Here is a 14656-nt window from a genome sequence, read left to right as displayed (position 1 = left end):
CAGCAGAATAGTGAGTGCAGCTCTGGAGTATAATACAGGATGTAACTCAGGATCAGTACAGGATAAGTAATGTATGTACACAGTGACTGCACCAGCAGAATAGTGAGTGCAGCTCTGGAGTATAATACAGGATGTAACTCAGGATCAGTACAGGATAAGTAATGTATGTACACAGTGACTGCACCAGCAGAATAGTGAGTGCAGCTCTGGAGTATAATACAGGATGTAACTCAGGATCAGTACAGGATAAGTAATGTATGTACACAGTGACTGCACCAGCAGAATAGTGAGTGCAGCTCTGGAGTATAATACAGGATGTAACTCAGGATCAGTACAGGATAAGTAATGTATGTACACAGTGACTGCACCAGCAGAATAGTGAGTGCAGCTCTGGAGTATAATACAGGATGTAACTCAGGATCAGTACAGGATAAGTAATGTATGTACACAGTGACTGCACCAGCAGAATAGTGAGTGCAGCTCTGGAGTATAATACAGGATGTAACTCAGGATCAGTACAGGATAAGTAATGTATGTACACAGTGACTGCACCAGCAGAATAGTGAGTGCAGCTCTGGAGTATAATACAGGATGTAACTCAGGATCAGTACAGGATAAGTAATGTATGTACACAGTGACTGCACCAGCAGAATAGTGAGTGCAGCTCTGGAGTATAATACAGGATGTAACTCAGGATCAGTACAGGATAAGTAATGTATGTACACAGCGACTGCACCAGCAGAATAGTGAGTGCTGCTCTGGAGTATAATACAGGATGTAACTCAGGATCAGTACAGGATAAGTAATGTATGTACACAGTGACTGCACCAGCAGAATAGTGAGTGCAGCTCTGGAGTATAATACAGGATGTAACTCAGGATCAGTACAGGATAAGTAATGTATGTACACAGTGACTGCACCAGCAGAATAGTGAGTGCAGCTCTGGAGTATAATACAGGATGTAACTCAGGATCAGTACAGGATAAGTAATGTATGTACACAGTGACTGCACCAGCAGAATAGTGAGTGCAGCTCTGGAGTATAATACAGGATGTAACTCAGGATCAGTACAGGATAAGTAATGTATGTACACAGTGACTGCACCAGCAGAATAGTGAGTGCAGCTCTGGAGTATAATACAGGATGTAACTCAGGATCAGTACAGGATAAGTAATGTATGTACACAGTGACTGCACCAGCAGAATAGTGAGTGCAGCTCTGGAGTATAATACAGGATGTAACTCAGGATCAGTACAGGATAAGTAATGTATGTACACAGTGACTGCACCAGCAGAATAGTGAGTGCAGCTCTGGAGTATAATACAGGATGTAACTCAGGATCAGTACAGGATAAGTAATGTATGTACACAGGGACTGCACCAGCAGAATAGTGAGTGCTGCTCTGGAGTATAATACAGGATGTAACTCAGGATCAGTACAGGATAAGTAATGTATGTACACAGTGACTGCACCAGCAGAATAGTGAGTGCAGCTCTGGAGTATAATACAGGATGTAACTCAGGATCAGTACAGGATAAGTAATGTATGTACACAGTGACTGCACCAGCAGAATAGTGAGTGCAGCTCTGGAGTATAATACAGGATGTAACTCAGGATCAGTACAGGATAAGTAATGTATGTACACAGTGACTGCACCAGCAGAATAGTGAGTGCAGCTCTGAGGTATAATACAGGATGTAACTCAGGATCAGTACAGGATAAGTAATGTATGTACACAGTGACTGCACCAGCAGAATAGTGAGTGCAGCTCTGGAGTATAATACAGGATGTAACTCAGGATCAGTACAGGATAAGTAATATATGTACACAGTGACTGCACCAGCAGAATAGTGAGTGCAGCTCTGGAGTATAATACAGGATGTAACTCAGAATCAGTACAGGATAAGTAATGTATGTACACAGTGACTGCACCAGCAGAATAGTGAGTGCAGCTCTGAGTATAATACAGGATGTAACTCAGGATCAGTACAGGATAAGTAATGTATGTACACAGTGACTGCACCAGCAGAATAGTGAGTGCAGCTCTGGAGTATAATACAGGATGTAACTCAGGATCAGTACAGGATAAGTAATGTATGTACACAGTGACTGCACCAGCAGAATAGTGAGTGCAGCTCTGGAGTATAATACAGGATGTAACTCAGGATCAGTACAGGATAAGTAATGTATGTACACAGTGACTGCACCAGCAGAATAGTGAGTGCAGCTCTGGAGTATAATACAGGATGTAACTCAGGATCAGTACAGGATAAGTAATGTATGTACACAGTGACTGCACCAGCAGAATAGTGAGTGCAGCTCTGCAGTATAATACAGGATGTAACTCAGGATCAGTACAGGATAAGTAAGGGCTCTTTCACACTTGCGTTCTTGTCTTCCGGCATAGAGTTCCGTCGTCGGGGCTCTATGCCGGAAGAATACTGATCAGGATTATCCCCATGCATTCTGAATGGAGAGAAATCCGTTCAGGATGTCTTCAGTTCCGGAACGGAACGTTTTTTGGCCGGAGAAAATACCGCAGCATGCTGCGCTTTTTGCTCCGGCCAAAAATCCGGAACACTTGCCGCAAGGCCGGATCCGGAATTAATGCCCATTGGAAGGCATTGATCCGGATCCGGCCTTAAGCTAAACGTCGTTTCGGCGCATTGCCGGAGCCGACATTTAGCTTTTTCAGAGTGGTTACCATGGCTGCCGGGACGCTAAAGTCCTGGCAGCCATGGTAAAGTGTAGTGGGGAGCGGGGGAGCAGTGTACTTACCGTCCGTGCGGCTCCCCGGGCGCTCCAGAGTGACGTCAGGGCGCCCCAAGCGCATGGATCATGTGATCACATGGATCATGTCATCCATGCGCATGGGGCGCTCTGACGTCACTCTGGAGCGCCCCGGGAGCCGCACGGACTGTAAGTATACCGCTCCCCGCTCCTACTATGGCAACCAGGACTTTAATAGCGTCCTGGCTGCCATAGTAACACTGAACGCATTTGGAAGACGGTTCCGTCTTCAAATGCTTTCAGTACACTTGCGTTTTTCCGGATCCGGCGTGTAATTCTGGCAAGTGGAGTACACGCCGGATCCGGACAACGCAAGTGTGAAAGAGGCCTAAGTCTCATTCACACGCAGTATACGGGCACCGGCCGTGTGCCCCCCGCATCACTGGAATGGGTTCACAATCCTGAATGTTTCTCTCTGTGCCTCCGCATGCGGTGCGGACGGATCATGGATCTGGATCCGTCTCCGGAATCCACACGAACATTGTCCGTGCATTGTGGACACATGTAAATCCGGATGAATTACTGAAGCAATACTGATGACACTACAGATGGATTTCAGCACGCTTGTGTGAATGAGGCCTTACTCAGTTTGGGGCCCCGGACAGATTGACACAGGGCCCAGTAGCTTCTAGTGTCTGACCCATTGATTATCATGTATACACAGGACAAGTATAAGATTACTGGATTTATTTCAGTCACATGCTGGATCCTCTCTGGGGCGAGTTACACAGCGGGATTATGCCTAGAAGCGGGCGGTACCCCTCGGGATTATGCCTAGAAGCGGGCGGTACCCCTCGGGATTATGCCTAGAAGCGGGCGGTACCCCTCGGGATTATGCCTAGAAGCGGGCGTTACCCCTCGGGATTATGCCTAGAAGCGGGCGTTACCCCTCGGGATTATGCCTAGAAGCGGGCGTTACCCCTCGGGATTATGCCTAGAAGCGGGTGTTACCCCTCGGGATTATGCCTAGAAGCGGGCGTTACCCCTCGGGATTATGCCTAGAAGCGGGCGTTACCCCTCGGGATTATGTCTATAAGCGGGCGTTACCCCTCGGGATTATGCCTAGAAGCGGGCGTTACCCCTCGGGATTATGCCTATAAGCGGGCGTTACCCCTCGGGATTATGCCTAGAAGCGGGCGTTACCCCTCGGGATTATGCCTAGAAGCGGGTGTTACCCCTCGGGATTATGCCTAGAAGCGGGCGTTACCCCTCGGGATTATGCCTAGAAACAGGGCGAGTTAACCCTCGGGATTATGCCTGGAAGCGGGGCCAGGTCTTGACTGTGTTGTAGAAGGTGTTTCCGGGGCAGTCGGTGGCGGTGACGTTGCGATGTCCCTTCAGGATGTAGGCAGACTTGATGTATCCTTTGGTGACGCCGCAGCTGATGAGACTCTTGACTGCGTTTATGGCTGCTGTGTTGGGATTACGGCCTAAGAAAAGAACACATCATGTAATAATGTATTACAGACCGGCGCGGATCTGTGCTATTACCAACAAGAGCCGTGAGGTGCGGCCGGGGTCTGAGCTGCTCCACTGACACCAGCCATAAATCTCCAGCAGCTTCATAGTCCATCTGCAAGGATACAGAGTCATCCCTCCTAGTTACAACCCCCCCATCTCCCTCGTTAATATCTCCCCCACCTCCCTCGTTATAGCCCCCCTCATTCCTTCCCCCGCATCCAGTAAGAAGCAATCCCAGACGTACTGGTGAAGGAGCCGAAGACGCTGATGCCAATGGAGTTGGAGTTGTAGTTGGGGGCGTGCGCTCCCACAGATGTCCATCCACGCCCCTCGTATGCGTTGCCGTCTTCACCAACAAGGAAGCTGGAGTACAAAACAAGGCGTCAGATTAGCGGCTGATGGCAGTAGGATGAGGGTGACGCTCCCTGCACCCGCCGCCCTCTCACCTGTAGCCGATGTCGCACCAGGCGTTGCTGGTCATGTGGTAGCTCTGGATGTTCTTGGCTTGGGTGATGCAGGCGGATTGAGTGGTACAGGCGGTGCCCTCAGTGTGGTGGATGACCACGTATGTGACTGGAGTGGCCATGGCTGTCCTGCAGGTGGCAGCACGACCCCCCCACTGAGACTTGGTGAGGATGGTGGGGCAGCCTGGCACAGAAGATCATGGTTAATACATCACCATCATCACTGAGGAGCGTCCTATAAGGATGGTGTAAATTCTGCAGGAGAACTTCACTGCCAGATGTGCGGCGTCCCTGACATCACTGCTACACACTCCACAGCCACTGGGGGCGCTGCCCTCCCGATAAAGCATCAAGACGGCTCTTAAAGGGGTTTTCCTATCTCAGACAATGAGGGTATATCGCTATGAGGTGGGACCCGCACCTAACTCGTAAACCCAGCCGGCAACGTGAAGGCGCATTGCTCATGTACGGCTACCCTCCATTAATTTCTATGGGACTGACGAAAATAGTCAAGCACTGGCTCAGCTATTTCCATTGGCCCCATAGAAGTCAATGGAAGCAGTGGCCACACAAGTGCGATGTGCTCCCATTCATTTCTATGGGGATGCTGAAAATAGCGGGCCAATAGGAACGCTCTGTGGTGGCCGGAACACTTTGTTGGCTGCATTTACGAGCTAGGCGCTGGTGCTAGAGGTGGGACCTGCACCTATTAGACAATAGGAACATATCCTAGCAATATATCCCCATTGTCTAAGATGGGGAAAAAACAGGATACTTGATGATAAGAGGAGATCACCAATGACATCAGCTACGTTATCAACCACCACTAGGGGGAGCTCACTACATACAGATTATACAGCCACCACTAGAGGGAGCTCACTACATACAGATTATACAGCCACCACTAGAGGGAGCTCACTACATACAGATTATACAGAGATCACTAGAGGGAGCTCACTACATACAGATTATACAGCCACCACTAGAGGGAGCTCACTACATACAGATTATACAGCCACCACTAGAGGGAGCTCACCACATACAGATTATACAGCCACCACTAGAGGGAGCTCACTACATACAGATTATACAGTCACCACTAGAGGGAGCTCACTACATACAGATTATACAGCCACCACTAGAGGGAGCTCACTACATACAGATTATACAGTCACCACTAGAGGGAGCTCACTACATACAGATTATACAGCCACCACTAGGGGGAGCTCACTACATACAGGTCATACAGCCACCACTAGAGGGAGCTTACTACATACAGATTATACAGCCACCACTAGAGGGAGCTCACTACATACAGATTATACAGTCACCACTAGAGGGAGCTCACTACATACAGATTATACAGCCACCACTAGAGGGAGCTCACTACATACAGATTATACAGCCGCCACTAGAGGGAGCTCACTACATACAGATTATACAGCCACCACTAGAGGGAGCTCACTACATACAGATTATACAGCCACCACTAGAGGGAGCTCACTACATACAGATTATACAGCCACCACTAGAGGGAGCTCACTACATACAGATTATACAGCCACCACTAGAAGGAGCTCACTACATACAGATTATACAGCCACCACTAGAGGGAGCTCACTACATACAGATTATACAGAGATCACTAGAGGGAGCTCACTAAATACAGATTATACAGAGATCACTAGAGGGAGCTCACTACATACAGATTATACAACCACCACTAGAGGGAGCTCAGTACATACAGATTATACAGCCACCACTAGAGGGAGCTCAGTACATACAGATTATACAGCCACCACTAGAGGGAGCTCACTACATACAGATTATACAGCCATCACTAGAGGGAGCTCACTACATACAGATTATACAGCCACCACTAGAGGGAGCTCACTACATACAGATCATACAGTCACCACTAGAGGGAGCTCACTACATACAGATTATACAGCCACCACTAGAGGGAGCTCACTACATACAGATTATACAGCCACCACTAGAGGGAGCTCACTACATACAGATTATACAGCCACCACTAGAGGGAGCTCACTACATACAGATTATACAGCCACCACTAGAGGGAGCTCACTACATACAGATCATACAGTCACCACTAGAGGGAGCTCACTACATACAGATTATACAGCCACCACTAGAGGGAGCTCACTACATACAGATTATACAGCCGCCACTAGAGGGAGCTCACTACATACAGATTATACAGCCACCACTAGAGGGAGCTCACTACATACAGATTATACAGCCACCACCAGAGGGAGCTCACTACATACAGATTATACAGCCACCACTAGAAGGAGCTCACTACATACAGATTATACAGAGATCACTAGAGGGAGCTCACTAAATACAGATTATACAGAGATCACTAGAGGGAGCTCACTACATACAGATTATACAACCACCACTAGAGGGAGCTCAGTTCATACAGATTATACAGCCACCACTAGAGGGAGCTCACTACATACAGATTATACAGCCACCACTAGAGGGAGCTCACTACATACAGATTATACAGCCACCACTAGAGGGAGCTCACTACATACAGATCATACAGTCACCACTAGAGGGAGCTCACTACATACAGATTATACAGCCACCACTAGAGGGAGCTCAGTACATACAGATTATACAGCCACCACTAGAGGGAGCTCACTACATACAGATTATACAGCCACCACTAGAGGGAGCTCACTACATACAGATTATACAGCCACCACTAGAGGGAGCTCACTACATACAGATCATACAGTCACCACTAGAGGGAGCTCACTACATACAGATCATACAGCCACCACTAGAGGGAGCTCACTACATACAGATTATACAGCCTCCACTAGAGGGAGCTCACTACATACAGATTATACAGCCACCACTAGAGGGAGCTCACTACATACAGATTATACAGCCACCACTAGAGGGAGCTCACTACATACAGATTATACAGCCACCACTAGAGGGAGCTCACTACATACAGATTATACAGCCACCACTAGAGGGAGCTCACTACATACAGATTATACAGCCACCACTAGAGGGAGCTCACTACATACAGATTATACAGCCACCACTAGGGAGAGCTCACTACATACAGATTATACAGCCACCACTAGAGAGAGCTCACTACATACAGATTATACAGCCACCACTAGAGGGAGCTCACTACATACAGATTATACAGCCACCACTAGAAGGAGCTCACTACATATAGATTATACAGCCACCTCTAGAGGGAGCTCACTACATACAGATTATACAGCCACCACTAGAAGGAGCTCACTACATACAGATTATACAGCCACCTCTAGAGGGAGCTCACTACATACAGATTATACAGCCACCACTAGAGGGAGCTCACTACATACAGATCATACAGCCACCACTAGAGGAAGCTCACTACATACAGATTATACAGTCACCACTAGAGGTAGCTCACTACATACAGATTATACACCCACCACTAGAGGGAGCTCACTACATACAGATTATACAGTCACCACTAGAGGGAGCTCACTACATACAGATTATACAGTCATCACTAGAGGGAGCTCACTACATACAGATTATACAGCCACCACTAGAGGGAGCTCACTACATACAGATTATACAGCCACCACTAGAGGGAGCTCACTACATACAGATTATACAGCCACCACTAGGGGGAGCTCACTACATACAGGTCATACAGCCACCACTAGAGGGAGTTTACTACATACAGATTATACAGCCACCACTAGAGGGAGCTCACTACATACAGATTATACAGTCACCACTAGGGGGAGCTCTCTACATACAGATTATACAGCCACCACTAGAGGGAGCTCACTACATACAGATTATACAGCCACCACTAGAGGAGCTCACTACATACAGATTATACAGTCACCACTAGAGGGAGCTCACTACATACAGATTATACAGCCACCACTAGAGGGAGCTCACTACATACAGATTATACAGCCACCACTAGAGGGAGCTCACTACATACAGATTATACAGCCACCACTAGAGGGAGCTCATTACATACAGATTATACAGCCACCACTAGGGGGAGCTCACTACATACAGATTATACAGCCACCTCTAGGGGGAGCTCACTACATACAGATTATACAGTCACCACTAGGGGGAGCTCTCTACATACAGATTATACAGCCACCACTAGAGGGAGCTCACTACATACAGATTATACAGCCACCACTAGGGGGAGCTCACTACATACAGATTATACAGCCACCACTAGAGGGAGCTCACTACATACAGATTATACAGCCACCACTAGAGGGAGCTCACTACATACAGATTATACAGTCACCACTAGAGGGGGCTCGCTACAAGCAGATTATACAGCCACCACTAGAGGGAGCTCACTACATACAGATTATACAGCCACCACTAGAGGGAGCTCACTACACACAGATTATACAGTCACCACTAGAGGGAGCTCACTACATACAGATTATACAGCCACCACTAGAGGGAGCTCACTACATACAGATTATACAGCCACCACTAGAGGGAGCTCACTACACACAGATTATACAGTCACCACTAGAGGGAGCTCACTACATACAGATTATACAGCCACCACTAGAGGGAGCTCACTACATACAGATCATACAGTCACCACTAGAGGGAGCTCACTACATACAGATCATACAGCCACCACTAGAGGGAGCTCACTACATACAGATTATACAGCCTCCACTAGAGGGAGCTCACTACATACAGATTATACAGCCACCACTAGAGGGAGCTCACTACATACAGATTATACAGCCACCACTAGAGGGAGCTCACTACATACAGATTATACAGCCACCACTAGAGGGAGCTCACTACATACAGATTATACAGCCACCACTAGAGGGAGCTCACTACATACAGATTATACAGCCACCACTAGAGGGAGCTCACTACATACAGATTATACAGCCACCACTAGGGAGAGCTCACTACATACAGATTATACAGCCACCACTAGAGAGAGCTCACTACATACAGATTATACAGCCACCACTAGAGGGAGCTCACTACATACAGATTATACAGCCACCACTAGAAGGAGCTCACTACATATAGATTATACAGCCACCTCTAGAGGGAGCTCACTACATACAGATTATACAGCCACCACTAGAAGGAGCTCACTACATACAGATTATACAGCCACCTCTAGAGGGAGCTCACTACATACAGATTATACAGCCACCACTAGAGGGAGCTCACTACATACAGATCATACAGCCACCACTAGAGGAAGCTCACTACATACAGATTATACAGTCACCACTAGAGGTAGCTCACTACATACAGATTATACACCCACCACTAGAGGGAGCTCACTACATACAGATTATACAGTCACCACTAGAGGGAGCTCACTACATACAGATTATACAGTCATCACTAGAGGGAGCTCACTACATACAGATTATACAGCCACCACTAGAGGGAGCTCACTACATACAGATTATACAGCCACCACTAGAGGGAGCTCACTACATACAGATTATACAGCCACCACTAGGGGGAGCTCACTACATACAGGTCATACAGCCACCACTAGAGGGAGTTTACTACATACAGATTATACAGCCACCACTAGAGGGAGCTCACTACATACAGATTATACAGTCACCACTAGGGGGAGCTCTCTACATACAGATTATACAGCCACCACTAGAGGGAGCTCACTACATACAGATTATACAGCCACCACTAGAGGAGCTCACTACATACAGATTATACAGTCACCACTAGAGGGAGCTCACTACATACAGATTATACAGCCACCACTAGAGGGAGCTCACTACATACAGATTATACAGCCACCACTAGAGGGAGCTCACTACATACAGATTATACAGCCACCACTAGAGGGAGCTCATTACATACAGATTATACAGCCACCACTAGGGGGAGCTCACTACATACAGATTATACAGCCACCTCTAGGGGGAGCTCACTACATACAGATTATACAGTCACCACTAGGGGGAGCTCTCTACATACAGATTATACAGCCACCACTAGAGGGAGCTCACTACATACAGATTATACAGCCACCACTAGGGGGAGCTCACTACATACAGATTATACAGCCACCACTAGAGGGAGCTCACTACATACAGATTATACAGCCACCACTAGAGGGAGCTCACTACATACAGATTATACAGTCACCACTAGAGGGGGCTCGCTACAAGCAGATTATACAGCCACCACTAGAGGGAGCTCACTACATACAGATTATACAGCCACCACTAGAGGGAGCTCACTACACACAGATTATACAGTCACCACTAGAGGGAGCTCACTACATACAGATTATACAGCCACCACTAGAGGGAGCTCACTACATACAGATTATACAGCCACCACTAGAGGGAGCTCACTACACACAGATTATACAGTCACCACTAGAGGGAGCTCACTACATACAGATTATACAGCCACCACTAGGGGGAGCTCACAGTGGTCAGACTCTCATCCACTCAGATAGGTGGGTAGGTTCTTATGATGAGGTAATCTTTTTTAGACCTTAGTTCATTTAAACCACATGACAGATGCACCGTGCCTGCGGCCATTTTATTGAGCACTGCTCGTCCTTCCTGCATCAGATGACTTCATTTCTCGTCTCCGTCAGTCATGTGTATGTTGCTCACAGGCACTGATTAACTTAGGGGCCCCTGAGGCTCTAATCATGAGGCAACTATGGAAATGGTTCCCATGGGTTTAGTGTGAGGACTCGTGACCTGCGGGATGGCGGTGGTGATGTGGGAAAGGGATATCCTGTCAGTAAGATCTGTTTGTAATAGGTTCAGAATGTTGTAAAACTACAAAGATGTCACCCACCGCTCCCAGTATGGTGACTCGGCCCCTGCTGGTCCAGATGGGTGGCTGTCAACTACTACCATTCTGACCTTATTTGATAGAAAACTCACAGGCCAGACAGCCCCTTAAAGGGATTCTGTCATCAGATTTAACCCCTCTAACCTAAGCATATGCTCGTGTTCAGACTAATAGGAAGAATCCTAAGCTGGCCTTATTAAACCTCACTGTGGCTCTATTTGCCCAAAAAACAGGTTTTTATAACCTGTCAATCACTTACTTAAGGTGCCCAAGGGGAGGTCCGTTAATACTGGGTGCCCGGCCGCACCCCTCGCTGTCCGGTGCCCAGCGCCGCCTTCTACAGCTCAGCACCGCCTCCGCAATCCTGCCCGTCCCTCGGCCAGATCCCGCGCCCGTGCGGACTCCTGGCAGCGGCTTCGTTGAGCGAAGTGCGCATGCGCCAGCCTGATGCGCACTTCGCTCAACAAAGCCGCTGCCAGGAGTCCGCACGGGCGCGGGATCTGGCCGAGGGACGGGCAGGATTGCGGAGGCGGTGCTGAGCTGTAGAAGGCAGCTTAGGATTCTTCTTATTAGTCTGGACATGGGCATATGCTTAGGTTAGAGGGGTTAAATCTGATGACAGAATCCCTTTAATGTTAGGGCAATGATGGGAGTAGTTGTGGAGAGTATGTATGGTAGATGCCATTACCGTGGATGTTCTTAGCGCGAAGCCTGGCTAAATGTGACGCATCTTCTGTCCGTGTGTCCTGTACTCACCATGAGCGACTGCGCAGAGGGTGGCGAGGAGAGCGATGAGACGCAGCATGGCGGGGTACACCTGCCGGAGAGAAGAGAGGGACCAGGGTGAGGCGGCTTTGGCTGCGGGTGGCCCTGGAGCTCAGGGTTGTCTCACTTACCTGTGGCTGGATCTGTTTGAGTGCCGCTCTGGATCCCTCCGCTATTTATTCTGTTGACGGCGGTCCCGGCGGCCTTGAGGACTGCTTCTGCCAAGGCCATTATATAACGGGGTGAGTCGGGGATTGTGAGGTTCCAGGGCCAATAAGGTGGAGATATGGCGTTCTGATGACCGCAGGGTCACCCCACAATATGTGCACCCCATGTTTACTGATGAGTGGGGCCAGCGCATTACATATTTAGGTGCACAGTGAAAATGCAGAGCATCGCAGCGCTGGCAGCAGAGCGTTTCCCTGGGCTCTGCACTCTGCACTTGGGCTTTGCACCCGGCACGGTGGCCCTGAAGCTCTGATAAGCCGCAGCAGAAATAGTCGCCTCTTTATATTTGGTTGTTTGTGATCAGATGTTAACCCCACGAGATGGGGGCTGGTGTGGAGGGTCCAACATTCAATTTGGCCAGGAGCTGCAAGAGTCCGGGGCCTGTGATACGGTGTCTGGGGTACCAACAATTAGTATCTCCAGGGCTGATGGCCTCCCAGGGTTATAGAGGACAAAAGTGACCACCCGCAGTAGAGGGCGTGTAAGAATATATTCACACAAGGCAAATCTAATGTAGACATTTCTGTGACTGTTTCAGTCATATGAATGGAAATTGTAGAAGGGCAGCACCGTGTCCTAGGATCAAACCTGACCAAGGACAACAGCTACATGGAGATTGTATATTCTCCCTGTGTTTGCGTGGGATTCCCCCGGTTTCCGACTGTAAGCCCCATCGGGAACAGTGTGATGAGAATGTCTGTACAGCGCTGTGGAATATGTCAGTGATATATAAGGGATGAGAATGTCTGTACAGCGCTGTGGAATATGTCAGTGACATATAAGTGATGAGAATGTCTGTACAGCGCTGTGGAATATGTCAGTGATATATAAGGGATGAGAATGTCTGTACAGCGCTGTGGAATATGTCAGTGACATATAAGTGATGAGAATGTCTGTACAGTGCTGTGGAATATGTCAGTGATATATAAGTGATGAGAATGTCTGTACAGCGCTGTGGAATATGTCAGTGATATATAAGTGATGAGAATGTCTGTACAGCGCTGTGGGATATGTCAGTGATATATAAGTGATGAGAATGTCTGTACAGTGCTGTGGAATATGTCAGTGATATATAAGTGATGAGAATGTCTGTACAGCGCTGTGGGATATGTCAGTGATATATAAGTGATGAGAATGTCTGTACAGCGCTGTGGTATATGTCAGTGATATATAAGTGATGAGAATGTCTGTACAGCGCTGTGGAATATGTCAGTGATATATAAGGGATGAGAATGTCTGTACAGCGCTGTGGAATATGTCAGTGATATATAAGTGATGAGAATGTCTGTACAGCGCTGTGGAATATGTCAGTGATATATAAGTGATGAGAATGTCTGTACAGCGCTGTGGAATATGTCAGTGATATATAAGTGATGAGAATGTCTGTACAGAGCTGTGGTATATGTCAGTGATATATAAGTGATGAGAATGTCTGTACAGCGCTGTGGAATATGTCAGTGATATATAAGGGATGAGAATGTCTGTACAGCGCTGTGGAGTATGTCAGTGATATATAAGTGATGAGAATGTCTGGACAGCGCTGTGGAATATGTCAGTGATATATAAGTGATGAGAATGTCTGTACAGCGCTGTGGAATATGTCAGTGATATATAAGTGATGAGAATGTCTGTACAGCGCTGTGGAATATGTCAGTGATATATAAGGGATGAGAATGTCTGTACAGCGCTGTGGAATATGTCAGTGATATATAAGGGATGAGAATGTCTGTACAGCGCTGTGGAATATGTCAGTGATATATAAGTGATGAGAATGTCTGTACAGCGCTGTGGAATATGTCAGTGATATATAAGTGATGAGAATGTCTGTACAGCGCTGTGGAATATGTCAGTGATATATAAGTGATGGGAATGTCTGTACAGCGCTGTGGAATATGTCACTGATATATAAGGGATGAGAATGTCTGTACAGCGCTGTGGAATATGTCAGTGATATATAAGTGATGAGAATGTCTGTACAGCGCTGTGGAATATGTAAGTGATATATAAGTGATGAGAATGTCTGTACAGCGCTGTGGAATATGTCAGTGATATATAAGTGATGAGAATGTCTGTAC

The 14656-nt window shown here is 47.5% G+C and overlaps 2 protein-coding genes across 2 annotated transcripts in view; one reads left to right on the top strand and one right to left on the bottom strand.

Annotated features, from left to right (window-relative positions):
- Positions 1 to 3529: 3529 nt before the first annotated feature.
- On the bottom strand, positions 3530 to 12770 carry LOC121009300 (peptidoglycan-recognition protein SC2-like). The gene is made up of 5 exons (XM_040442317.1): positions 12485 to 12770; positions 12345 to 12405; positions 4698 to 4899; positions 4496 to 4614; positions 3530 to 4220 (listed from the first exon to the last, which is right to left on the bottom strand). The coding sequence occupies exons 2-5, from the start codon at positions 12391 to 12393 to the stop codon at positions 4042 to 4044; spliced, it is 549 nt and encodes a 182-aa protein (XP_040298251.1). The 5' UTR covers positions 12394 to 12405; positions 12485 to 12770; the 3' UTR covers positions 3530 to 4041.
- Positions 4503 to 14656, top strand: part of LOC121009301 (peptidoglycan-recognition protein SC2-like) — a 51227-nt gene continuing 41073 nt past the window's right edge. Inside the window, exon 1 of the mRNA XM_040442318.1 lies at positions 4503 to 4617. The gene's annotated coding sequence lies outside the window, so the exon portion shown is untranslated. The remainder of the gene's footprint in view (positions 4618 to 14656) is intronic.

This window comes from Bufo bufo, chromosome 8 (genome assembly GCF_905171765.1).
Source record: "Bufo bufo chromosome 8, aBufBuf1.1, whole genome shotgun sequence".
Taxonomy (NCBI): Eukaryota; Metazoa; Chordata; class Amphibia; order Anura; family Bufonidae; genus Bufo; species Bufo bufo.
Note: the sequence above shows the minus strand (reverse complement) of the source record. Positions and strands in the feature narration are given on the sequence as shown.